This window comes from Eptatretus burgeri, chromosome 11 (assembly GCF_056783735.1).
Source record: "Eptatretus burgeri isolate ZD-2024b chromosome 11, Ebu_testis_v1, whole genome shotgun sequence".
Lineage (NCBI taxonomy): Eukaryota > Metazoa > Chordata > Myxini > Myxiniformes > Myxinidae > Eptatretus > Eptatretus burgeri.
The window spans coordinates 78,436,167-78,462,929 of NC_140971.1; the positions used below are offsets into that span (position 1 = coordinate 78,436,167).

Consider the following 26,763-nt stretch of genomic DNA (forward strand, 5'->3'; position numbering starts at 1 on the left):
TCCATAGCTTTTTGGTGGTGCACTGGAAAAAGCATGAGCGATGGCAAAAATGAAGCAATGCGGGAGATCAACAAGTAAATTTTCTGAGTGTAAATTATTTGGTGGTGTAATGGTTAGAGCGTCCACTCCGAGTCTGAAAGGTTGTCGTTTTGAATCTGACCCCGGTAGAGTCATACCAAATATAAAAACGGTACATGCTGCTTCCTTGCTCACCGCTCAGTATTTCAGGATAATGCACGGACAAACAACCACTGCACGGGATTGATGGTCCGAATGGCTTCCTCCTGTGTCGAAGTTCCTCACAAAGAACCCCGTATTTAAATGAACACGGTTCATCTTTACTTTCCCATCAGGTTCAAGGCTCTGCGTGCATGCAAATTACAAGGTAACCGTCCAGGTGATGGTGCAGGACAAATGAATGCACCGAGCAGGATTTGAACCTGGAGTCGGAGGGAACCACAAAACGGATCAGTCATTCTTAACGGCAATCAAGGTTTTGTTTTCCTCATCTCATGCTTGACAGGTTCTTCCAATCATAAAATAATTAGAACAAGCAAATAAAGCACAATATAAAAATCAATCAACACAACATGCAAACCGTTTTCTGCAGTAGTTTTTTTAATTATTAAAGATCTCACAATAAAATACATTTTCAAACATTTGATTTGATGAAGCATTTCAAACCATCGATTCCATTGCAGTAACATTACGAGCCAATTTATACCAATGAAGGATGGGTAAGGGTCAGGTTCAAAAACCCATGCGGACAACATCGCCATCAAAATGACACGGTCGTATATGTCGAGCTTCTGCAAAAACAAGCATGTCAACGTGAAAATGATGATCAGAGTGAGATGACTCAGTCATGGTTAACGTCGGCACGAGGGAACCAACGAAGCGTAGTTTGCCCTAAAAAAAAAAAATAAAAATAAAAAAAAAATCAAGGGGGCTTACAAAGGTTGCAGAGGGCACGATGGCCATGGGATGTAATCACGTTTACCGTTTTCCCATAAAAATGCTTCGAAGAGTGTCTTCCATCACATCTAGTGAAATAGAATCACCGTGAGCACACGGAGAAACATGAGTATTAAAAAAGCCAAACAACGAGATTGCCTGGAAAAGCCAGAGTGCAGCGATGGATGTCCGATTTGGGGAGGTGATGGAGTAGGGAAGGGAGGGAGGGAGATGCTATGGATAGCGAATGAAGAGAGGGAGGGACAGTCAGTGAGAGGTGGAAAGTGGATCCGGAGGGTGTGTGGCTAATTGGTGCTCAGTTTCCACCGCCTGACTCCCGGCTCGCATTTGCCGTCGAATTCAGCACCTCTTCGAAGGTGCCCCCTGTGGGACTTGGTGCAACGACTTTACTCTGCACGCCCACACACGGCGAACAGTCACACGCTGTCGCCTTCAGCTTCAGCGAACAGTGCAAAACTTAAACGGTCTGCACATTTTACATCTTTACAATGATCTAAGGTTCACAGAACTTGTACAGATACAACATTGCATGACATGGAAATTACGAGAAATCACTGAAAATTTTCATGAATTACCAGGACATTATGAAGCAAAATAAATGAACAACTGCATCAGATTTGAACCTGGGATCCCAGCATCACAACTCACCTGCCCAAAAGGCAACACCAAACAAGTTCCATTCCAAGTGTGGCTGCTGGCCCAAGTACTATATCTCAGGGAGGAGGCTGTGCTACCACGTGTCCTTGAACATTAGAGCAGGATATTGCAATTTAGTCAGGGTGCTGTTTGGTCACATACTCTTCATCCAAAGACACAGATCTCTAACAACCACCAACTAATGCCAACCGATTGGACAGCCAGATAAATGTCCAAACGAGGGACAACACTGATGCAACGCCCTGCCCATGAAACACGAAGGCGACAGTCCCACCACCATTTTGGAGGGAAATCTCTTGAGGCAATGACCATTTCTCAAACCAATGAAGAAGTGAAAGCAATCCTAGCTTCAAGAGTGCACCATTCGCTTTAACACACCTGACCCACCTCCACCCACCCTGAGTGTGGAATCTCCCACCCTGTCAAAGTATAAGCAGGAGGGTTGAACTACACAGTTTGCTGGTATCAACAAAGGAGCCAAGATCAAGCAAACGGTCACAAATGATTGCTTGCACTCTCTTTTTGGAGAAGCCAAAGGCATTTGGAGCTGTTAAGATAGGAGGCAGAAGCGATGGCGAATCAAGTGGGACATTTACTGTGAATAGCCACACTACGATAGGCAAGTTCTTTGCCACATGAAGGCAAGAACAGAGGTGCACTGCAGGGATTGTCCTATTAAGCCAAAGGCATCTGGAGCTGAGAGGATGGGGATGGAATACAAGCAGTGACGACGAGCAGCAGGCACACATGGCAAGACAGACGGATCAGAATATTGGGAGGTGGAAAATTAACGTAGGAGGCAGAAGTGTCGTGTGTGGCAATACGAGAAGTCAACCTATGAACTGTAAATCTAATGATGGACTGCTATGGTGGAAGAATATGGGTAGAAGCACCTCATGTATACATTTCATTTGTCTGTCCTTGTCTTGTCTTATCTTGTCAAGAAGGTGGCCAATTAACTGTCAGGGGGTCTTTTGCACATGGCTTTGCCAGCTGCCTACTACGATTGGATGCAGACTCCACATCACCCAAAAAGCAAGTGGCTGAGCTCGCGGAGAAGGGTTTAGAGAAGAGAATGACAAAAAGAGGAAAGGAGTATCAGCGTGTGAAAAAAAAAAAAACGAGAAATAGAAAAAGCACGTCGGCTGCTGTGCAAGGAGTATGGCAGACCTGAAGATCTCGACGGAGTGTCTCGTAGCAGTGAGCGCGTTCACAGGAACACCAAGCAGGTTGGCATTTGAATGCCTGAACATCAGTAACTACCATTGCATGCGAGTAAGTGGGGATAGCTTCACATGAGGCTGCAGCAGACCATCTCTATGACCTCCATGACCAGCCAGGTTCAGGAGAAACACAGCTCGACGCACAAACAAGAGTAGCTTTTGCGAACAAAAGCTACTACCGCATAAGTAAGAACTCAATAAGCCATTGTAGTTTTATGTTTGTCGTTCTATGTGCCCCTACAGATATTTTACTTGACTTTATTATTGCTAAGTGTGGTGTGCATTTCACCAATTGGTGTTGCTTTCTTGCTTGCTGACATCTGTGTGATATTAAAACCAAAGTTGTGTAACAGCAAAAAGGAAGTTTGATTCTTGAACGGTTGTTTTGATACATGTTATGCAGACAAGGCAAACCAGTTGCACTGGCATCTGCTTGGCCATTTGTGCAGTTGAGTTGCAGCATCTGTGTAAGCTGGCCGGCCGAGACAGTCAAGTGGATGTTTACGACAGGGTGCAACAAAGATGGCCAACCAAGAGAGACATTTACTATGGCTGACAGCACTGGAACATGTGGGTTCTTCATAGTTTTTGGGTTGGTTTGCAAACTCAGAGTACGTTATTTCGTACAGCGATCTGAAAGGCCTACAAAACACGTGAATTTTGAGATAAATTTGGTGAAAAATAGCAAAACAGCATTTCAATCACCAATGCAATTTAAATGTTTATTTCTTCTTTCACAGCCTTTTTTTGTGGTTGAGCATACACACACACACACACACACACACACACACACACACACACACACACACACACACACACACACACACACACAATAACAAAATGCTGAATACATCCACCCCACCAATATATATTTTTTTTTTTACAAAATAGAGATCACACTTAAAACTCCAAGCTTTATAGAATCTATTTGGCCAAGACAAAGTGTTACATCTGTGCCTAAATATATGCTTAGGAAGTGAAACGATGCAAATGCGGAAAATCCAGCACAATTTCCCCTCCGGACAGCGGAGTCCATGATGCAGCGCCCCCTGCTGGCCTCATACCGGAATGACAGATATAAATTTGGAATCGACTCTATTGGAGAAAAAGAAATATGCATAAATATAACATGCAGATGCTATATTTGTCAAAGATGGCAGAATAATAGAAATGGCTCTTCTATTAGGCATTGATATTGGGCTCAGATATTAAAGGCAGTGGTTGCTGAAAACAGACAACCGTTCTCGTCTATGATAGATTTCCATTATAACATGTCATTGGTTCTTCCATTCCAATGAAAGCAAAATCATTTTACCAAACCGCTCACCTTCAGGTTATATACGGTATTTTCAACTCGTTCTTCAAAAGACTTGAAAGTTGGAGAATTTCTGTAGAACAAGCATAAAGAGTAACAAACAAAACAATGAGGCAACCCTCAAGCAGAAACACATTCCAAGTGGTTCAACACACAAAATGGTTAAAGGAAACAATATAGAAAGTGAATAATGGTAACTTGGAACCTCCGGACATGAAAAAAAGATAGTTATGATGGACCTTTTCATTTGGAAAATATAGACCCCAAAGATATTCATGGTCACAACAAAAACACATTGTTTAATGTCATTTAGCCAATGCTCATTCTACCACCATCTTAGTCAACAGCCATCGAACTAACTCGTACACCACCACCTTACTTCTCTACCAAACCACACAAGACGAAGCGATAATTCCGACATTAAGTTGAGATTTCCATACATGATCGATTATATATATACATATATACATATATATATATATATATATATATATATATATATATATATATATATATATATATATATATATATATATATATATATATATGTCCCTTTTAAAAGCATAGTTGAAGGGCTGACTGTGATCATCTGCCTGCCATTCCAAATAGTTGTCAAAAAAAAGATTACCGAGTGAACAGATTTGTGTGAGCGATTAAAAACTATATTCAAGTTGATATCTTCGGAAAGTGTTTTGAACAGAAAATCCCATCAATAATCTGTTCAGGAAGAGCAAAAAAATATTGAACTGATTATGGACTGAGGTCAAACTGAACTGGTTGTGGTGCCATATTGTTCAAGTTGGGATGGTCATTAACCGAGGTGACTGGAAACCACATCACATATTCAATTTTGGATTTAGTGAATCATGTCTATGATAATCTTCTTCTTCTTCTTTCATGTGCAACACATGTCTACCGATAGCATCATTTGCTGAGGGTGCAGCTGCGCCGCTGATGCAGTACCCCCTGTGGGTGAAAGCAGTCAATTTGTAATTCGTTCAGGGTGCAGGCAAAAGCTTGCCAACTATTCGCAAAGGACACTGGGATCTTCAACATCCACCAGCTAATGCAAGCAGACGGGACATCAGTAATGACCATCCGAGAGATGGCACACACATCGATGAATTGCCATACCTGCAAAGCACCAGGATGACAGTTTGTAGCTGGGCCGAGATTCAAACCGAAATGGGACAACTCAGAGGTGAGTGTGCATACTTCTCAACTATCCTGCCAGTCCATCTATGGTAATGAAAATTAATAAGACATTGACAGACATATTGCCATTGTGAATATAACTGTCAGGGTAGATTGAAATTAATCAGTACTCCTTATACTCAAAATTCATGATGTGCATCGATAAAGCACCATCTTTAGATTAATTTAGTTTTTCTTAGTAGCTGGATTAGAGAATCCTCTCAGAGTCTAGGAGGTCAACGATTCGAACCCTGGCCAAGTCATAAGAAATATATATATATATATATATATATATATATATATATATATATATATATATATATATATATATATATATATATATATATATATTTTAATGGCATGTGCTGCTTCCTTGCTTGATTCTCAGTATTTAAAAAGGATAGAGCACAGACAAACAGCCATCGGTCAGCAACCATTAGGCAGGCTTTGATGTGTCGAATTGCCTCCTCCTGCGTCGAAGTTCGTGTAAGAGAACTCCAATTAGGTTCCACAGTCTTCTCAGACAGGGAAACCTATTGTTTTTGTTCTGATTGTTATTATTCTTCCGTATGACTTTTGCGGCAACCGTTGGTACAACTTACACAATTTTAACGATAGTATGCGTCTATTGATGTATAATTTTTGAGTGATAATTATGACGTCATAAGTCATGTGGTACGGGGGCCACCTTTGAAAAACCGAAAAACTTTGGACGCCTTTTTCTCTGGAAAAAATTGAAATATAGCTGATAATCCAGAACTCCACATGGGGTATAAGTGGTGTTAACCGTGACGTCATGTGTGCCTTCATGATGACATCATAATTCGACAAGTAAAACGCTTTATCCGATCAGTTTGAAATTTCTTCAACGTCATCTCCACAACAGCTCACTGGAGAAAAAAAAATGACGTCATAGGTCATATGGTTTGGCAGCTCTGATTTTTTGAAAAATTGGGTGGAATAAAGTCTTTTTATTTCTCCAGAAGTACTTTAGAGATCAACGTGAAACTCCACAAAAATGATCGACAAGGCATGAGGAAGGTTTGCTGCAAATTTCAAGGTCATAGGTCACATGGTCTGGCAGTCAGATTGGATTAAACCAAAAACCTTTGAAGGACATCTCCTTTGGAACCACTCCACCGATAGAAGCGAAACTTTGCAGATATGATCAAATATATACGTGGAGTATAGGGTGCTCGTGAATAAGGGATCTGTCAGGTAGTTTGGCAGCAATATTGGATTGAAGAAAAAAATTTTTTTAACGTTATTTGTCTGAAACTATGCATCTTGTCGATGCAAAACTTTACAAGTATGATCGAGTCGTCAAAGGGAATGCACATTCAAAATTTCAACTTGATCGGTCACAGGGTCTGGCAGCCAGTTTAAAAAATTTTGAAGAAGAAACCTTAATATTTATCCTCTCCAGCCTCCATACAATACATCTATAAATTCTGTACAGTTTCAAATCAGTGGCAGTCTGTCCAGTAATTACATACAATTGTAATGTACCTTTTGACACTTTAGACTGCTGGGCCCCCTTCGACTTTTGAAGATCCTTTAAGACCCCCAAGATCCTTAAAAACCACAAAGACCCTTAACCCTTTGAACCCTGGCGGGCGTTTTACCAGCCACTATTCAAACTTCCATATACCCGAGCGGCCAGATTTTTTCCCCAGAGCCCCCGGAGGAGCCAAAAGTCCAAGGAGCTCAGGGTTCAAAGGGTTAAGACCAAAAAGTCCAAGGAACCAAGAGACCCAGGAGCCAAAAAGACCCAGATGACTCAAAAAGACCCCAATACCCAAGAGACTCCACACAAATGGTCATGTGGTGACTGTTCCCAAGGAACTAGTGCATAGTCGCCAAGGACCCAAAAGACCAAGGACTCTGAAGACCCAAAACACACCAAGAACCCCGAAAGACCCAGAAGAGCCTTGAAAAACCAAGACTCAAGATCTCTAAATCTTCAAATACCCTGAAGACCAAGTGGGATGTATCAAATGGGTGTTGTATCAAAGTGGGCAGCTGCTAAAAAATAAAACCAACAAATAAATAAATTTCAAAAACGTTGTTAAAGAGAAAAAAAAAAACTATGATTCGGCAGTGTGTAGCTACCGGCTGAGCTATATACTCAGGAATGGGGGGGGGGGTTGTGTTAATGGGATATTCAGCACAGTTTGTGGATGATGAATTGCGAATAATATTCAATACACGAAGCGAGACATCAAAATAAATAAAAAAACAAATTCTCGTTCTCCCCTTTCTTTTGATCAAACTGTCTGGGATACATACGGAGCACAGGCTTTGCCAGGAAATAAACTTTAAGGTCTCGTCTTCTCAGATTCCTCATATCTCAAGCACTCCTTCCAATTTTGGCTTTGTTTCCTCAACATAGTTGCAATGGCTAATTTATGGGGCAAGATAATAAATAATAATTTTAAAAAGATTCCTGGGAGATCCTGCCCTCCGTGCAGGGATAACCAATGTCAAGTTGGCGTTTGCAGTTTTGCCATGTGTTCAGATACAAACCTTCCTTTTTTTGCATTGCAAACCTTCCTGGGAGTGTCCCAAATCTACCGTCGTTGGTTTCATTGAAATACATTAATTTGTCATCAAGTTAGAGCTAACCCGAACAGACAGACACAGAGACAGAGCTCCTTTTATAGTATAGCTTGCACACTCAGGCTGATGGAAGAGCTTGTACACAAAATACATGGGGGACAAGAAAATAAGGGACCAAAGCTTGTACACGTATCACATGCAAGAAAAAGACAATACTGGACATCAATGTACTTTTACATCAATCACAAAGGCATGAGGAGACGACACACACATATATATATATATATATATATATATATATATATATATATATATATATATATATATATATATATATATATATACATATATATATATATATACATATATATATATACATATATATATATACATATATATATATATACACACACACACACACACACACACACACACACACACACACACACACACACACACACACACACACACACACACACACACACACACACACACACACACACACACACACACACACACACACACACACTTAACATGAGATGGGATTTAATACTGGGATCCCAACAATGCGCTGCAGTACACACTCAGATGGAAATAGCAAAGACACCAACCCTTACGACTAGACTTTAATGCGAACTTGCATATTTCTGTTCAAATTGCATGAAACAAGGTAGAGGGGTGTGGGGAGATTACTGCAATTAAGCCTCAATCACCAACATAATGGGGAACTTCATTTTCCTGTTGCATTTGGATATCTTAAACATTCTTGTCACACACAAGCGACCTTAATTTTTCCATTGGATTTATTGTAGATATCTTTAGAAACACTCCACTCAAATGTAAAAGGTTGATGTTATGTTTGGGGGTGGAGTGGGGGTGGGGAGGGACAACCAGGTCATAAAGCGCCAATAATGATACAAGCCCTTGCTATCATAATGCACAAGCCATTCCAACATCACCAATTGGTGCATGAATTTTCAGAGGTCAGAGACAAGTTCACCTCACCTCATGACAGGCATGCTAATAGACTGCCGCATCGATGCGTAGCTGGAGCGGAAGCATTTGAAAGAACGAAACAAACGGGTTAGTAGATCAAGGAACAGATAAAAGATATGTCATGACAGTCAAGTAATTGCTACAACAGATTATATAATGGTTATGAAAGGTCGTGAAACAAATTCACAGAAGATAAGCAAAGCTGGATTGATAACATCCCTTTTTGAGGCTCTTGTACCTATAGGCTCTTTGCAACACCATGACAGGCTTCCGTGCCTCTGAGAACCTGTCGGTGAAAGTGCCAGTGTGCTAAGCTTGGGACACAGAGGATTAAACACTACATCTCTAGCTTTGAGAAAAAAAAAAAAAAAACTGGCTTGATGCCATCCAAATTTTGAGAATTTGGAGTGGGCTCCAGGAATTGGAGCACACAGCATGACAATGGTGCCATGGTAAGGAATGACGATTTGTAAACTAGCATCACAGGCAGACCCTTCCACTGAATATGTACTGGAACGGAAGTCAATGTTGAATTTGGTCGATTGGTTGCATAATCACCGAAAGTGTCCCTTTGCACAGACTTGCGTAGAAACCAAACGGAAGCTCTTGAGGACTTTTTGGAATTTGTCAAGCCATGAAAGGAGTTCCTCAAAAAATGGGCTGTTCAACATTCGCTTATACATCACAAAACAAAATGACAGTGAAGTAGGGAGCAGCTTGTTATTAGACTGATACATTTTTTCTTACACCCCCCCCACCCCCACACAACTTCCTCCCTCCCTCATTGTAATGCTACCTGTGTTACGTGTAACGCATGCACTGTACCTAATGGAGCGAGTTCTGCAGCAAACACGCGAGTAGGTGAGTAGGTAAGTAGACATAGAAAAGGAGAGAAACAGGAAGGGCACAGCACATTCGCATCAGGAAAGAAACCTAACAAAAGGGTGAGAGCTGACAACACAAAGGCTTTCTTTCCATGCAGAAAGCGATTCATTTCTTCAGCTTACACCCAAGGGAATACATTTTCTTTGGGGATGGAGGGTGGGGGCATGTAGCAAGAAAAAAAAAATCCATTTACTGGGAAAGTCGAAGTCAAAGTCATCCTACTGAGCACCACTTTGAGATCGAGGTTTGCAAAGGAATATGTTGGCGAGTTGGCCAATGGGAATATAGCAGCTGTGGGATAGGAAATTCTCATCAGGCATGCGAGGAGTTTGAGCGAAGAAAAGGAATGAGGTTGATGTATATGTGCGAATCCAGGAAGGGAGGGGGTTGCAAAGAGTTTAATAATCCTTACCTGCATGGGAGCATGGATCAGTTTGACAATGCTATAAAAATGATGGTAACACAGCAAGCACATCATGTGTTGAGCATCAAACAATGGAGGGATATTTAAAAAGCCCAACAGAATACCCTGTTGGTATGTAATACTAACCCAGATTTTCACTATCAAGAAAACAAAATCAGATGTCCATCTTTTGCACCATTACAGCAACTACTCACATTTTCCCTTCCAAAATCTGGACTATTATGTTAAATGTGGAGTGCTTGGAAAATAAATGAAACGAATTCCCAAACACAGTTGCGTTGTGGTTCGAGCATCTACTCCGAGTCCGAAGTAGCCGGTTCGATTCCTATACCCTGCCAGAACCATACCAAAAACCACAATGTGATGATTCCTTGCTTAATGTTCGGGAATGAAAGGACAGAGGATGGACAAGACCCATCGGTTGATATCCAATGGTGGTTCTTTGGGGGGGGGGGGGTGAGGAAGAGATTTTTCCTTAAAAATGCCTCAGTTACAGTGTGGAGGCAAAAGCACTTCCGCAAGATGGAGCCTCCAGCACCGAGTGTGTTCAGTGACTTTACTTTCCCTTCCCCTCAATGTCGACAGCCATGTGTCTGAAGTCAAGTCCTGTGTTTGTGCGTGCATGTGTAACACGTACAAGATTGCAAGTGTGCGTGTGGGAGAGACAGCAAGGGAGAGCAAGTTGCTGTTGTCAACCACTATCTCCACACCTGGATGGGTTTCCAGAGAGGGAGCAGAGACTTACTAGGTCTAAAAGTACCCACCCTCTATTTCTCTAAGTTGGGGAGGGGGGGAGGTGGAGTCACGATTTATGGACCAAGCAGTGAAGTTGCACTGTTCTCAGTTTTGTTCCGAGAGCTCTCTTTTGAGGATCGTCACTGAACCCCGGACAGCTTCCAACTGCAGTTAGTTTGTATTACTATTCATAGGGATGGTTTTTAGGATCTCTAAGGTTTCTTCATCATTCTGGTTGTTCCTAGAGTGTACGAGGTGCAGTGGAACACGAGAAGCAAGCGAGTCAGCATCAACTCCGCTTTATTGCGCGTCCGGAAGTACATTCCTGCCACCCCTAGCGGGCGAGGCATCATATACGAAAACCCAATCATGTGATACAGCACACTCCTCCCCTCGTAAAATGACAAGTCAAATGATGAAAGGACAATCATAACATGACCCCCCCGAAACCCATCAACACTCATAATCCTCCAAGTACCACGGCCGCAACCTGACCCGCCTCGGACGGGCAGCGCCGCCAGACAGTCCAGGCTCAGACGCCTCCCGGCTCGGTCGAGGTGACACCCTCGCCGGACTCGCGCCATCCGCAATAACAACCGCCCCCGGCCGACCAGCCTTCCCGACATCACCGGGTATGTATGCTGATGTATGCTGCATTACTACAACCTCCGGCCATTTAGAGAATGCATCGATCACAATCAAAAACATTTTGCCATTAACCGGCCCTGCAAAATCTACATGGACCCTCTGCCAGGCTCTGTCTGGGGTAGGCCATAGTCCCGAAGCTCGACGCAGGTTATCAGCATCTGTTTGGCACGTGGCGCAACGCTTAACCAACTTATCAATGTCTTTGTCCAACCCCGGCCACCACAACAGGCTACGAGCAAGACTCTTGGTCTTCACGACGCCAAGGTGACTGACATGCAGTTCTTCCAAACACCGCTGCCTGAACTTCGGTGGAATCACCGTCCTCATTCCCCACATAACGCACCGTTGGACCAACGACAGCTCCGATGCGCGTGATGTGAAAGGTTGAAATGCCGGTGTCGAAGGCAGATCGCTCCAATTCCACGTAGAAATCGCCTGGACGACACGGGCGAGCACCGGATCACGAGCCGATTCCACCGCAACCTGACTGGCCGTGACCGACCCGCTTTGGACCTGGCCCATCGCGAACACATTGACCCGGTTGGCCAACTCAGACGCAGCTGGACCCTCCGCACACGGCAAGCATGAGAGCCCGTTGCAGTTAGCATGCTTCGGAACTGAATATCATAATCGTAAGCACCAAGAAACAGACACCACCGCTGTATTCGCGCGGCCGCTACCACCGGCACCCCGCCTTCGGGTCTCAGGATGAATTGAAGCGGTTTGTGATCCGTCTGCAACGTGAAATGCCGCCCCAGCAGGTATTGATGAAACCTCCGCACACCCCAGACGAGGCTGAGAGCCTCGCACTCGATCTGGGCATATCCCTGCTCTGCTGTGGACAGGGTCCGGGATGCAAAACAAACAGGCCGCTCGGAACCATCGTCCATCCTGTGGGAGAGCACTGCCTCGATACCATATGCAGAGCTGTCGCATGCCAATAGGAGCGGACGCGCAGGCTCGTAGTGCACGAGGACCGTATCCTCTGTGAGCAGCCGCTTGACGCGGTCGAACGACGCCTGGTGTGCAGGCCCCCAAGCCCAGCGCTCGTCCTTCCTGAGCAACCGTGTTAACGGCGCAAGTTGTGAGCTGAGCCCTCGCATGAACCTTTGGTAATACTGGGCCATACCAATGAACGAGCGCAGCTGCGTCTTGTCGCGAGGAGGTGGCATGTGTTGAATCGCTTCCACCTTCCGAGGACCTTTCAACAGCCCCTCCGGCGTGATGATGTGCCCGAGGTATTCCAAACGCTACTTGAAGAACGCGCACTTGTCTCTGTTCAAGCGCAGGCCACACGCTTCTAGCTTTGTCAGCACTTGGGCAACGTTCGCAAGGTGCTCGTTCGCCGTTTTCCCCGCAATGAGCACATCGTCCAGGTAGGTCTGAGCGGGCAGGCCAATGCAAACCTGATCCATGGCTTTCTGCCACAAGGCTGGGGCCGAAGCAATCCCAAAACAGAGTCGGGTATATTGATAGAGTCCTTGACACGTGTTAATTGTCAAAAGCTCGCTACTCCCGGATCCATCGGCAGGTGAAAATATGCATCACGCAGGTCTAGCTTCGTGAAGTATTGACTCCCCGCCAATCGCGCATATATTTCATCGATTGACGGCAGTGGATATTGCTCCACGCTGAGCCCCGGGTGAACCGTAGATTTGAAGTCCCCGCACAATCGGACGTCTCCATTCCGTTTCAGCACCGTGACAACCGGGGTGGCCCAATCTGAGTACGACACCCGTTTGATCACTCCACAGGCCTCCAGCCTATCCAGTTCACCCTTGACCTTGTCCCGCAGGGCATACGGCACCGGACGTGGTTTACAAAAACGAGGAACCACCCCCTCCTTCAGGAAGAGTTTTGCCTCCATGCCCTTGAGTTTCCCAAGGTCGTCGCAAAACAAACCTTGATGTCTTTGAAGAATCTTCTCCAACTGATCCTCCCACCGGCTCGGCACGGGTTGCACAAGGTGAACTGCGACCCAGTCTAGCCTGATACGGGCCAGCCAATCTCAGCCGAGGAGAGACGGTCCCATCCCCCGCACGACGTACACCCGAAGCATGGCAACCTGGCCTTGGTACCGCACAGACACGTCTGCCATCCCGACTGGTGTTATCTTCTCGCGGGTGTACGTGAACAGTGTGAGGTTGGACCTGATAAGCTTCAGGCCGTTGAGTCTACGCGCAGTCTGTTCACCGATGATAGACACAGCCGCTCCCGTATCGACCTGGAACGTGATCGGCGTTTTGTTCACTTCGACTTCCACTGTCATCGGGCGCACCGCCGCCGGGCCAATTGAAAACAGGCCATCAACGGCCGCCGGTTCCGCCCCGGGTCGCCTCGCACATCGCCTTCCATGACCCTAACGGTGGCCGGCGCCCCACGGCACACACGCTTCAGATGACCCACCTTGTGACAATTCAAACACACGGTGCCTTTATACGGGCACGCACGGCACAGGTGTCGACCTCCGCATCCCAAACACGTCCGCGGGGTCACCTCGCCGCACGTGTAGCCGCGCGGTGACGTCCGACCCGCACCGAAGGTCGTGCGTGCGTCCCGGGCATCTCGCGACCCCGCGTGGCCGGTGATGGCTCGAACATCCCCGCGAGTCTGCTCGACCGCTGTAGCCGTGCTGACCGCCGAGTCGAATGTAATGGCTTCACCCTTCAGCTGTAGAACTGCCGAAACCATCTTCGCATCTTGTAAACCAGCGATAAAACGATCTCTGAGCCGCGCTGGCCGCTCCCCCGCCGTGAACTTGCAGGCCACGGAAGAATGCTTAATCCGCGCCACGAAATCAGCGACGCGTTCCTCTGCCCCTTTCGAGAGGCGATCGAACTGGTATCGAGCGAGTTGTAATGACTTCTCCGGCGCCATGTGTGCTTTCATCTTCTCCGCAACGTCCCGAAACAATAGCCCGTCATCACGGGGCTTGTTCGGCGCCACCAAATCACTCAGTAGTCGATAATGCTCTGCCGAAAGCGAAGCGAGCAAGATCGACTTCTGTTTGCTCTCGTCGACCACATCGTTCGCGTGGAAATAGCATCCCAATTGCTCCGAAAATAATTCGAAGTCGTCTCCGCCGAAAACGGGCACATGTCCGTTTTCAATCATCCTCATCGCCAACTAGAGTGTACGAGGTGCAGTGGAACACGAGAAGCAAGCGTGCCAGCATCAACTCCGCTTTATTGCTCGTCCGGAAGTACATTCCTGCCACCCCTAGCGGGCGATGCATGATATACGAAAACCCAATCACGTGATACAGCACAGTTCCAATGATAAATGGTACAATTTTGGCACTATTCAGATACCAGGATCTTTTGACTTCATTTGTGAGGAACTGATATTTGGTCATTTTCTTTATTTCTGCATTGTTTCGGCCAAAAATCACTGAACTGACACCTCAATTAGCAATGCTGTTTTTTCTTTTTTATTCCGAAGCACTACATCCGGTCGCAATGCTTTGTTTTATATGTTCACGCTCAATGGGATCATCAGGTCGTACGTGAGCGTTACTTGTTCTCAATTATCACTTTTGGTTCATGTTTCCATTAGTTTTCTGGGACTGGGATATTGAACTTTTTGCAGATGTGTCAGTGGATTACTCCACAAACCCTGTTGTGCCTCCGTGTGTACAGCTGTTCGGACATGAGTTTTTTGCATCTCAATAGGAGGTGGCTCGTACTTTGTTTCTACCTTGCAGAACCTGCACTGTCTGACTCAGTCCTGCCATTTTCTTAGAACCATTCGTGTAGTGTCCTCTCTTGTTTTTGGCATTAATAATGATTCGTTCTCCATCCCAGTTGAGCTGACCTATTTCACCATTCCAATGAGCCTTCTTAGTCTCTGCCCAATGTCAAGGTTTTTATTTTTTTTATATCTTCCTGCTCTTTTGTCATTCTCCCAGATGTCGGTAAATATCTGTTGATATTTTGCTTTATATTTTTCGTTCGCTTTTTTTTGCTCCAATTGGCGCTGTATTCGTTGCCGTTTCGGTTTTATGCGAGACATCGTCCATTTGCACTCGTCTTTGGAAACTTTTTGCGAGGTGGGTTAGGGATGCCTTCTCTGGCTTTTTGTCTTCCGTGTTTGCAAACAAAGGTGATTCTGCAGCTGTGTTGAATTTTTCAGGTATTTAGCCAGTCCTGACAGGTGCCATTTTATGCACTTGGTTGAGTTCCATCAGGCCACTACCTCGTCTCGGCAGGTACATTCCCGGGATGCATTGGTTTTTGTGGGACATTTTGTGGATGGTGAGGAGTTTCCTCATTTTGATATCTAGTTTGTTGATAGTTTATTATTCACAGCTGTATTGGAATGCTGGCATTGCTAGTTGGTTTGTGTCTGAATTTGTTTCTTGGAGTAAGGTATGTTTTCAGGATTAGCCTCGTTCTACACAAGTATTCTTTGGCAATTGTTTTGCAGAAAATTTGTTTGTGATATATTTTGTGGCCCTCTTCAACTCCAGGGTATTTCATTCATTGCTTCATTGTCCAGAACCTGCATTGTTGTATCTTGGTCGATTTTTATGTTGTCCACATTTGTTGGATAACCTTGTAGGCTATCTTGTAGGGGAACCTTGTTACATCTTGCTTTTGTTTACTTGGTTCACAGCAGAAGATCTTCGGGTTGTTTTCAAACAACTGGTTTTGTTTTCTCCCTTTGTCAACTTCATCATAATATATATTTTTTAATCTTCCTTGTTTGCATTTCTATTTTGAGTTTGTTTTTGCACAAGACGAGAACTTTGGACACGAAGTTTTACAAAACTGTAGATCAACCTTTACCTCTAAGTCTTTAGCCTCAGATGTGTGTGTGTGCGTGTGCGTGTGCGTGTGCGTATATATGTGTATATATATATATATATATATATATATATATATATATATATATATATGTGTATATATATATATATATATATATATATATATATATATATGTGTATATATATATATATATATATATATATATATATATATATATATATATATATATATATATATATATATATATGTATATATATATATATATATATATATATATATATATATGTGTATATATATATATATATATATATATATATATATATATATATATATGTATGTGTATATATATATATATATATATATATATATATATATATATATGTGTATATATATATATATATATATATATATATATATATATATATATATATATATATATATATATATATGTATATATATATATATATATATATATATATATATATATATATATATATATATATATATACACATACATACATACATATACACAATTTTTGGGGGATTCTCTAATAGCTTTGGGCTTCGATTTTCATGTATAAACTGCTGCATTAGTCCCGTTTCCTTTCTCAGTTGTTCTCTCCGTTTCATCCATCTCCGTTTCCATGGTGGTACATGATCTTTGTCTGCAGGGCCTGGTTTATTTTTCTCATGGCGATGTTTGCCTGTCACTTTTTCTTGAATGATCAATGCTGCTGCAAAGCAAATGGTGTTGATTTCCTTCACTCCGGCTGACCGAGGTTTGACATCTGTTTTCCAACTTTTTCTTCAGTGCATGCAATTAATCTCATGAAATTTTAAAATAACCTCAGCATGACGATGCAGCATGATAGCCTGAGTGAAAGGGTTTCCACATCGGGTATGTTGCGTTTTGGCTTTCCTGAGTCGAGCATGTACAATGAAACCTCATGATTTTGACAAAGTTATATATGCCTTCCGCAAGTCCTCATCCAGAAAACGAGTAAATTTAAAGTAACTATCCCACAAGATATCGTTACATTTTACCAACAATTGACGTCAACTCCCAAGTTATCCAAAACAAAACCAAAACTTTTTTCAGCCAAAACCCCACACAAATATCATCACATTACATAGATGGAATACCAAGGAGCAAATCAAATACTGTACCAAATATTAAGCAAGGAGTAACAAAATAAAATCTTGGTGAAGACCTTGATAGAGCAGTAACTGTGGAAAGGGGAAAAAAATATATATATATATTTAAAGACTCACTTCATGTCCCCAAGTTTGCGAGAGATGGCAGAACTGACAGTACCGAGGGCAGCAGTCGTTTTCTGGCCGGCCTGGGATAGCGTTTCCTGGGTCTTCTTGTAACTGTTGCGAGAGGAGCGAAAGTATGGGCTGCACCACCTCATGCATGCATAATAATAAATAAGGGTCTGTCTATCTGTCCATTTCCTAGCCTCTCACCACTTTGCGTATTATAATTTCACCGCGTTCCGTATCTATCCCAGGGTATCCGTCATTCTCCCAATGTTGATCACAATTCTCGATGCCTTAATGACTGGAGCATCCCCTCAGTCTGGGAGGTCAGTGATTCAATCCATGCCCAAGTCATACTACAGACTAAAAATTGTATGTGCTGCTTCCTTGCTTGATGCTCAGCATTTAAAAAGGATAGAGCACAGACAAACAACTGCAGGTTGGCAATTATTACACAGGCTTGATAGGCTGAATGGCCTCTTCCTGCATTTAGATTCCTCGTCAGGGAACTCGTATTATATTCTATGAGCAAAGAGCCAGTCCTTATGGATGGGAGGAAAGGAAGCATTACTTGAAGTACACGTTTACCATCACACCACTGTAAAACAGTCTTCCCATTCAGGGATTAGTGTGGGGTAATTTGTTGGAGATTAAAATGGACAGGTAAAAGACAAGGTAAGATAGGGGACGTATAGGGTTCAGAGTCGGTAAAAGAAACAGATTGTTTATTTTTATTTTTTTTGGTATACATGATCGAAGCTCGTGGAAGAGCAAGAGCAGAATTGAAGGGAACAAAAGGAAAGGGGGAACACCAACAGCAGAGCAGAGGTGAAAGTGAGGTGAGGTGAGGTGAGGACAAAGACACATGGGGTGAACAAGCTACACACAAGCTGAAGGAAACGACAAGAGGAGGAAGGGAAAGGCGGGATGACAGCAAAGGAGCAAACCAACCAACGATGAACAAACAAAGAGATGAGAAATCAAAATAACCTGAAAAAGGGGTAATTTGAGGTAGAAGAGATCATGAGTATGGATGGGGGATACATTCCACCTGAGGTAGTGGTGAAGCCGCTGTCACACCTTGACGTTTTAGCCAGTGTATGGCAACGTATCAAAATGTATGTAAAACGTTGGCGTACGCTGAACTATTGATGTTTTTTTTCAGTTTTTGGCGTATTCATAACAAGTTGGACGTATGCATAACGTATTAGTAACGTACACAGAACGTTTCGATAACATATAGATAACATATACCAATGAATGCTTAGCGTGTTGTTGGCGTTCACAACCTATGCCCAACGATAGTCTAACGTATGCATAGCGTGCAGCAGCGTATCGCCGACGATCACGTGGCGTAGCCTATTAAAAGACTGCCGCTCGACGATTCAAATCATAATCGCACGAGACATCGAAGTGTCAAGGCCCTGTCACACCTTGACGTTTTAGCCAGCGTATGAAAAATTTGCCGAATATGCTGGCACACGTCGAATATGTTATGGGTAAGTTTTGTAAACGTTAAGAGCACGCTGAAGTACGCTGGCATACGTCGTAGTACGCCGAGCACGTCGACAAATTTTAAGCATGCTCAAATTTTTTTCGACTTATGCCAGCGTATGACGCACACGTTCCGCATACGCTGGCCATAGGTTGTAGGCACGTTATGCGATCGTTGACACACGTCAAGGTAATGTTTAGCGTACCCGAAACTTATTTCTAACCTATGAGCAACGTATCTCCAATGCATATTGACGTATGTAGATGCATTTGACGTCTTCCGGACGACCACAGAGCTTACTGAACGTGTTACTAACTTACAGTTACCGTATAATGGTGTATTGGCAGCGTTTAGGGGAATTGGTATATAAAAATGGGGTTCACACAGGAGGAACCCGTCAGTGTTCCAGACTCCATGTTTTTTTTTTTTTCTTTCTTTCCTTCTTTCTTTGGCATGACGGTGATGTTGACACTTGGATTTCTAGTGAGGTTATGATTTAAATCGTTGAGCGTTAGCCTATTAATTACATTATAACCGCACTAGAAATCGAAGTGTCAACATCATAGTCATGCCAAAGAAGAAGAAAAAAAAAAAACCATGGAGTCTGGAACACTGACGCTAAACATTACATCGACGTGTTTCGACTTATGAGTAACTTACAAGTAACGTGTGTCGACGTGTTTCAACGATCGCGTAACGTGCCTACAACACGTTACTCGTAGGTTAGAAATAAGTTTCGGGTATGCTAAACATTACCTCGACACGTTTCCACTTATGAGTAACGTGTGTCGACGTGTGTCAACGATCGCGTAACGTGCCTACAACTTATGGCCAGCGTATGCGGAACGTGCGAGTCATACGCTGGCATGTCAAAAAAATTTTAGCATGTTAAAATTTGTCGACGAGCTCGGTGCACGACGACGTATGCTTGCATGCTCTTAACGTATACAAAACTTACCCATAACGTATTCGACGTGTACCAGCGTTTTAGACAAATTTTTCATACATCGGCATACGCTGGCTAAATCGTCAAGGTGTGACAGCGGCTTGAACAGCTATTTTGAAGGCATCGAAGGAAGAATGGGACAGAGAGACAGACAGACAGAAAAAAACACAGGAGTGGTGGTGAGCAGTGAGCCTGGACTTTTCAGTTTAACAATAAAAGAGGTTACAGGTATACTGTGCGTCCTGCAGAAACCTAGGCGGGACAGAGCCAAGAGAGGGCAGAGGGAGGGGGCAATATAAAGAAGGAGGTGGTAAAATAGAGCCCACCAACCTGCCTGTGATGTGAAAGTAACAGGCCAAGACACTCAGCTTTGAGGCAGGATATTCGAATGATTGAGGGCCTTGCTTTCTGCAACATCAATAAGGGCAAGGGCAATCCCAAAAGGGAGAACAGTACTCCATCAAGCTGTGAATGAAGGCCTTGGAGGTTGTCAAAAGTTCAAACTGGGCAAGGAAAGACTTGCACGATGAAGGATGCCCATTCGGCAGCTGACTTTTGAGGCCATCTTGGATAATATGTGGTCTGCCAAGAAATATCATGGTTGATGTGAGACAAAAGTTTGTGCGACAAAGCTAACAAAAAGTTTGAGGTTTTTTTTCCAGATGGTTCTTTCAGAGAGACATGGCGAATATCTGAGATTTGTTGAAGATCAAATACATAACAAGTGTTGGACAAGCTCCTGATTCTATCATAGAAGAGGTTTCTGCCTGTGTCTGTCTGTCTGTCTCTGAAGGATGAGAAATGATACAGCAGAGGGTGGAATAATTAGTAGAGAGATAGGAGATGGTGTGCTCTCGGTTTCCTGAGGGTGGACACAGACTTGGTTCGGGCTATGTGGAATGATCTGAGGTTGCCTTCGGTAAGATTTGCCTTCCAGGAGGAGAACGCTTGTTGTTTGAAGGCAACCGTCTCACCGCAGGATTGTGTGTACCAGAGGTGAGAGGATATAGGTAAGAAAACCACAGAGGAGATGATATAAATCGATACAGAATGGAAAGCAAGCTTGTGTGGAAGGATTCACAGGCTTAATTAATATCAGGAGAGATGGAAATGAAGGCCCAGTCTTGGCATGAGAGGGCAGCTTGCAGTCCCTGTCAGTCAGCTTAGGTGAACTGCCAGACTCTACAGCACCGAGGAAGCTGTTTGACAATCACAGAGAGGTGTCGACTCTCACAAGCACATGATCAAATGAACCTATTGGAGCAAAAGAGGAACAGGAGGCATTTGAAATAAAAATCATCATTACAAATATTCTGAGCGCCAGCGAAATTAATTCAACCGGAAAGAGACAGGTTTGACCACACAAGGTGGTTGATCATGTATTGCTGCCGGTTCGTAGCCTGTACCTTAGGCCAACAGGTGACATTTCCATGTCACCAAAATTGGATTTCTTCAACCCGAGAGTGACAGGGAAACTAGTCATACCATGACATGGGGTAGGGATCACAGTTGACAGCAATTCTAACCTGTACGTTTTCCAGGACAGCAATTTTTATGGGGTCACGTGACCACATTTATTCAACCCGAGAGCGACAAGCATGAGACTTGGTTCATATAATCTATGGTTATTGCCAAATACGAAAATATCAATGACGAATACTTCTCGTCATAATACCAATACTGATCAATTGTATGGATCTTTTATGCCACTTGGACGATGACGAAGAAAGAAGAACTGACGTTCGTGCTATGGGAAGTGAAGCTTTAGGCCCGGTTTCTCGAAGCAGTAAGACGCGTCTTATTGCTTTGAGAAACCGGGCCTTAGTTTGCTGGCGTGGTTTAAGATTATTTTATGTCGAGGCATTGGTTAAATTTGGCATTAAATTAAATTTGGAATTATTACGGGTTCAATGTCGAAGGATGTTGCCAGGGTCAAAGTACATGAAAAGACTGCTGTCATTGGTATTTTGGTGTTTGGCAATATCCTTAGATCATGTTTAACTAAGTTCGATGCTTGTCGCATTTGAGTTGAATAGCGTTGGTATATTGTACCTGGGTCAAGGTCAAAGGTTACTGTCAAAGTACAGGGTGAAATTTCGGGTGAAGGGTACAGGGTGAAGTTGAATAAATGCGGTCACGTGACCCCATAAAAAATTGCTGTCCTGGAAAACGTACAGGTTAGAATTGCTGTCAACTACCTTTTGGTCAACTATGATCCCAAGCCCATGTCATGGTATGATTAGTTTCCCTGTCGCTCTCGGGTTGAATAAATCCAATTTTGGTGACACGGAAATGTCACCTGTCTGCCTAAGGTACAGGCTACGAACCGGCAGCAATCCTGATCCTTGGTTAGCAATACATGATCAACCACCTCGTGTGGTCAAACCTTCTGTTTCTTTCCGGTTGAATAAATTTCACTGTTCTTCCGCTCCAAAAGTCCAAAAGTTAAAAAGAAAACACTGGGAACAATTGCAATGCGATAAATGACATTTTGCGTTCAACATCTCCCAATGCCATGTCGAACTCTCGGAATGTGAAATTCTGACCGTTCTGGAAATTGTACTTTTATACTTCTTTATCATTCTATATATATATATAATTCAGTGCGTTTGGTGTGGGTTTTATCTTGGTCTCGCCGGTGTGGGTGGTACCATAAAAAGTATTCAACCCCTTTCGGGCTTCTACAGCACATCTTGCCACCATGGCCGATGCACACATGCCGACATTTCATAATGGCCCAAGAATGCTTATTTATTTATTTTTTCTATACCTTGTCGAGGCTCATACGAGAGCTAACACACAACGCCATTCTTTGTGCCATTTTCACAAACCCTCCACCTGGCCTCACCTTTCAAACAATAAGTTTTACACTACACAGCGTATATATAAATGACATAAGCTGCCGACTCAGCATCAAGTTTTAAAAGACAACTGAATTACATTTTCCCTGTTTACAAGAGTAAATCTACACTACGCGAATCACACAGTCGATGCTACAACGATCAAGCTTTGGAACACCCTCACCCCATGCAACATTATATATTCATCAACAATGTCTTACAATTCTGCTTTCAGTGGACCCAAATTTACTTACAACTCTTGTTATTCCATGCCACAACTTTCAAAATGGCGTACAAACACCAAATGAGGCCTTTTGCGTACACACTGTGTATTGACAATGATTTTGTTTGGCTCATCAGGTACTTTTAACCTGCCAATGCTAGCATGAAATGTGTAAATGAAATTTTTAAACATAATTTTCAGCATTTAAACGAAAGAGTGGCAATTTCAAGGTGGTTAACCATAATTGGTGTGTTTCTGAATGCAAATCGGACTCGCAGACATATAGGAAATACAAGAAAAATCCTTGATTGAGATGTGTCGGGTTCATACCATTTACTGTTAGTACATTCCAGCATCAGATATGTATGTATAGTTTTATGTACAAGTATCTGTAAAAGTAAAACTCTCCGTCTCTGTCTCTTTCTCCGTCTCCCAATCAGTGAGTCATTTGAAGGAGGACTTTCCTACTTGACAAGAGCAAGGCATTTCCAATAAATGGACCCGTTTGCCAGCACTTGTCATTGGTGGACGTTCAAGATCCCTCCACGTCTTTTGCCAAAATGAGAATCGAGTGAGCAGAATGGTGTAGCGCTGTTCAATGGCATGTCTAAGTCACCCCCAGCATGTCCCTACACTCACCTTCCTGTATGCCAACAACCACCTGACCAGCCTGTTTGAGTGACCTGTGTGTTTTGATCACGTACTGCTACCCATCTGACAGTGCAGTGCTGGCCACCTAGTTTTCAGCACATGCAACCCAAAGCTACACATCTGCCCCACCTTCCAGGCAGATGCCCACTGAGCAACATCCATAACCTGATTATGGAAAGAGTCGTGGTAACCTTGCTCTTTTCATGAACGTATGCCTTGTCGGGCTATGAAGTGAGGCTTCCACACATCAACAAGCCGGACAGAGCACGAAGGCCTGTGTGTGTTCCACCTGTACCCTTGCCCTTTTCCAGGTGGAAGTGTAGGCCAGAGAATGCGACGCCACACCTGCGAGATGAGCACAAGTCTGTGGCGAGTATGTACAGTTGCGGGAAACTGATATTGACTTTTATGGCAACGCAATCTGGGTCATGATATTATCATGCCATGGCTTCCATTTCTTGCTCGTCCTACAGAAGCAAGAGAAATGATGGCCATGAGCAGTTTTTCGTATTCGTGCTACTCATTGGGACATGCCAACAGACCAAGGGCTTCACCTCCTACTTCAATCTAATCAGTTATCACCATCGTCTCACCTGGGATGCCATGCCGAACTTTGTTCAAGAAGGCATTGCAATGGCAATTCTCAACAGAAACTGCTTCCTCATAGACTCAAGTATCATGCAGCAATTTGCCAAGGATGGCAACATCAGCATTAATGTGATCATTGTCCAATGGCCACCAAAAGGTCAGCCAATTCAAGGGTTCAGATACATTATGCAAGTACGAGCAGTTAGCCGTCTCGCCAATGACCATTTCACAACCATCTGACAGACCATTGAGTGCTGCAGGGCATCTTCTTCACAATATTGTCATTGCGTAAAAAAATTTCACGACTGTTTTTGTTTCTCTAAGAGGCTTGGGGTTTTTAACTTGACTAGCACATTACCCGGAGGGTGATTGTGTCAGCTACCCGACAGCGACAGGGTACCCTTTCTAAGATCAGATCACAACTCAGGGGTGGGTTGTTAAACCCGAATGAACGACAACTGTCCGTCATAAAATGAGCTATGACGGCTGTTTTAGAACACATAAACACAAGCACAAGCACAAGCACACAAACACACAAACACACAAACACACAAACACACTTCAGCAATAGATGCAAAGTGCAATTCCTCTTGCAGCCTCAGAACCAAAAACTATACATTTATAATGCCCCCACTGCCCATACAGCTCCCAATTCACCATTCATCACCACCCTCCCACCAATCCCAACATGATTAATAATAAATACTAGTGTCATAATTTTAACCTTACCCTGGACATGCACAAGCCTCCAGATATGTCCCTCCCATCAGTGTTCAGAATAACCGAATCCAGATACATAGTCCATTCACTAATGGCGATTTGATCGGGGTTTATGCAACACGTCCCTCCACTCAAGCCTTCCACCGGCCCACATGATCGGCAGTTTGCAGTACAAGTAGGTTCCCGTTCAGCGAGCTGAGTTCTCAAAGTCGTTTGTTGTGCAGAGGCACAATCCTTTCTCAGGTACTTTTCCAAGCATCATTCAGAAGTTTGGTGAGCCATTCCAAGTAAAATTCCTTATCCCAGACACAAATTTTATTTTGCCCCAAACAAGCCAGTTTCTTGGGGTTTGTGCACATGTGCACTGAGCATTTTGGGGTCGATTACATCATTTTGAAAGTGCCGTATTGATAGCAGACTTTTCATAAATAGTTCACCATTCAGGATGATATCACGGCTTTAGCAAGTGGTGCTTCAAGCCCAACCATCACGTGATTGTTGTTGTATGACTCTGTCATCTAATAAAACACTCCACCATACCATAACCCATACTTGTCGCATAAAAATTATGGAAGGTTGCTTAATAATAAAATAAACACATTCACACAAATAAACACTTAATAAAACACATTCACAAACATGCTACATGCTACAGTGTGGCCTGAATGTCAGTTTACCCTCCCAAAGTAAAGCATTTGTTATTAAACACCATCAACACATAGGTTTTATTGTGCAGTGCTACACTTACAATTATTATCAGTCATGCTATCTGTATGCACGCCATCATCCTCACGAGTCAGTGTTGCCGCATACCACAGCAGGAAAGGAAGGTTGATGCGAGGAACTTAGTAGGGGTAAAGCGACTTCCAGGCCACCCTGTATAGTTAACCCAAATTGTACAGTTAAAAAAAAAAATAATAATAATAATAATAATAAATGCAATTGTGGCAGCCTTCTTTTTGTAACAACCTCCTTTTGTCAAACCTCAAAACCACACTTTATATCCCTCACTCCAATTCCAAGTCCAAGTTGAAGTTCAAGTTCAGTACATACGCATTGGTAGACTGCATATCCTGCCAACCCTTGGTCAAGTTTTGCCGGAGTTCTCCAATAGGGCCCACTCCCAGCTTGCGCTTTATCTCGGCTATGTGCAGCTCCTTGGCTCCCAGAACCTGGCGCAGAGTGGCCACCTCCTCTTCAAGCTGGAACCAGGAAGACAGAGAAGACAGAGAAGAGGACCAAGGACAGAACAATCCTTTCTGTACTGCAAGTTACAACCTAACATCAATATAATCTGGAAGCTTTGGATGAAACGGCTGACTGCACGAAACCAGATTAAAACAAATGGTCAAAGACCATGAAACTGAAAGAAGACTGCACCTGGGTACAAGCTGCAAGACCAATGTTAAAGGAAAGATTCTAATTACAGATCTTGATAGTTGATGGTAAAACTGAGAAAACCAAGAATTCTCACCTTATTCAATTCTTCCCTGAGTTCTTCCTGCTCAGCCTCTGTCATAGCATCCTGTGGAGAAACTGGATCCACAGACACCTCATGCAAGTTGTCTGGGTCCAATAAGCCTGTTCACATAACACGAGGAATGAAATTTCAGTGTCTAACTCACTTTAAAAATTTTACACATAGGGGAAATACCCCTTG

General features: G+C 43.4%; 1 protein-coding gene across 6 annotated transcripts; it reads right to left on the minus strand.

Annotated features, from left to right (window-relative positions):
* Positions 1-600: 600 nt before the first annotated feature.
* Positions 601-26,736, minus strand: LOC147017445 (tumor protein D53 homolog). 6 transcript variants are annotated; one of them, XM_085847105.1, is made up of 7 exons: positions 26,578-26,736; positions 26,157-26,305; positions 17,650-17,751; positions 9,745-9,759; positions 8,929-8,970; positions 4,183-4,243; positions 601-1,366 (listed from the first exon to the last, which is right to left on the minus strand). In XM_085847105.1, exons 1-7 carry the CDS (start codon positions 26,620-26,622, stop codon positions 1,271-1,273), a joined length of 510 nt encoding a protein of 169 aa, XP_085703231.1. In that variant the 5' UTR covers positions 26,623-26,736; the 3' UTR covers positions 601-1,270. The 6 variants fall into 6 exon arrangements, with proteins under 6 accessions (XP_085703231.1, XP_085703232.1, XP_085703234.1 ...); XM_085847103.1 differs by lacking the exon at positions 601-1,366 and adding an exon at positions 3,664-3,950; XM_085847106.1 differs by lacking the exon at positions 9,745-9,759.
* Between the last annotated feature and the right edge of the window lie 27 nt (positions 26,737-26,763).

Bases quoted from the DNA above. Each gene is read 5' to 3' on its own strand.
- LOC147017445 (XM_085847103.1), bottom strand. From the start codon at position 26,622: ATGACAGAGGCTGAGCAGGAAGAACTCAGGGAAGAATTGAATAAG. The intron at 4,244-8,928 runs GTGAGGTGAACT...CTTGTTCTACAG, and splicing joins ATTAGCATGCCTGTCATGAG to AAATTCTCCAACTTTCAAGT. The intron at 3,951-4,182 runs GTGAGCGGTTTG...TTTCTCCAATAG, and splicing joins ATACCGTATATAACCTGAAG to AGTCGATTCCAAATTTATAT.